At 57.6% G+C, this 1,649-nt stretch overlaps 1 protein-coding gene across 1 annotated transcript in view; it reads right to left on the reverse strand.

The window, feature by feature from the left end:
* Positions 1-1,649, reverse strand: part of LOC110296452 (cytochrome P450 26B1) — a 17,682-nt gene that overhangs the window by 11,662 nt on the left and 4,371 nt on the right. Inside the window, exon 2 of the mRNA XM_021165149.1 lies at positions 1,191-1,415. Coding sequence (XP_021020808.1) covers positions 1,191-1,415 — 225 coding nt within the window. The remainder of the gene's footprint in view (positions 1-1,190; positions 1,416-1,649) is intronic.

The following is a 1,649-nucleotide window of genomic DNA, read 5'->3' on the forward strand; positions in this document are numbered from 1 at the left end:
TGTGCCAACAAGCTGTGTTAACCACTTCTAGCATCCAGTCAGGCCTTCGGAGAGAGCCTTTCTGTAGAGTTTTTGGGAGACACGTACACCCTCCTTTGATTTTTTTTTTTCTTCTTCTCTCCTTCTTGTGCCTTCCTAAGAGAAGGTTCGCTTCCTTACAGAGAGGTTCGGTTCAGAGAACAGGAAACCCCAGGCAGCACCAGTGAGCACTCCCACTGCTCCCCAGTCACCCAGACATCATGGTCCCCGCGGTCTCCTTTCTTCCCTATTCCTTGTTCCACCGCTCCTCCCCGAGACCAGAGGCCCCCTTTTCTTCTTTTTAGGTTCCAAACCTGAGGGAGTCCTCTGACCCAATGGAAAAAACAGAGTGAAGGAGCCTTACAGCCTCCTTTCTGGCAGCTTCCAGCCCAAGGCCGGCGCCCCGCCCGCCNGCAGGCTCAGCCTTCGGGTTACTGCAGTTCAAACAGCACGTGCCGCCCGCGCTCCCAGCCCAGCGGNGGCGGCGGCGCAGCTGGAGGGGGCGGGGAGGCGTGCTGCGTGCGCGCTGACTCGCCTGCTGCGAGTCTTTGCTCTAGCTCGGGAAATCCACTGGATAAACACCCACTTTCTCTTCCTCTTTCTGGAGAGTGGGTGCGCTTTGAACCTCAGCACACCTAGACTTTGNGCCCACCCCTTGCCCTTCCCCCACCGGACTGCGCTCCTGCCAAAGCAGGGGCCCCAAGCCCACCCTTGGCTAGCCTGGAAGACCGCTGCCCATAGGGTGTCTTCAGTCCAGCAACACACGACAGAATCGCCTTCCATGCAACCTGTGGCTGCTAGGCCAGGTTTGGTTTTCAGCGCGATCATTCTTTGGGCGGCAGCTTTGCGGAAAAAGGTGGTGGGGAGTCCGGGGTGGAACAACCGCCCGCCCCGCCCCCTTCTTTTCCAGTAGAGTGGTGCACAGAGCAACTGCATTCGTCACTGCAGACCCCACACGTACAGGCTTTGTCCAGACCATCCGCAGGCAGGCCGTATTACCCCTAGTGGTGTCCACTGTGCAGAGGGCTAGCCAGAAGGTGCATCAGAGAGGATCAAAAAGAGGCCCAAGCAGAGACCGGATTCGGGCTGGAAATCCTCTAGGCAGGGGAGCTCAAATATCTGTGCCCCTTACAGCAGGCAGTTACTCATAAGGCAAAGGTTCGAGTTCTTACCTTGCGCTTGTTGCGGTGGATGTCGCCAATGGAATTGGCCACCGTGTTGGGACCCAGCAGTACGCGTGCGCTCCGCGGCCACTCGGTGCTCACTAGCTGGTGTTCGCCCAGTAGGATCTTGCGCACATTCTCCGCACCGGTCACACGAATCAGCGGCCGCCCCAGTAAGTGTGTCTTGAAAACGTTGCCATATTTCTCCCGGCGCGACGATTGGAAGCCAGAACCCTGTGGGAACCACACCAGAAGCCTCTCAGGGCTCACTGAGGACCTGTAGGGAACTTGCATCTTGCCCCACACTAGGCACTGGCCACCCGGTGCCTGTCACCCCGCAACACCCAACACACACACACACACACACACACACACACACACACACACACACACTTACAGGTTTTATTTTTCGCGGCTTGCATTAGGACTGGGAAGTGGGGCCTAGAGGGTAATAAATAATGCGGGAGG

The sequence above is a fragment of the Mus caroli genome, chromosome 6 (genome assembly GCF_900094665.2).
Source record: "Mus caroli chromosome 6, CAROLI_EIJ_v1.1, whole genome shotgun sequence".
Classification (NCBI taxonomy): domain Eukaryota; kingdom Metazoa; phylum Chordata; class Mammalia; order Rodentia; family Muridae; genus Mus; species Mus caroli.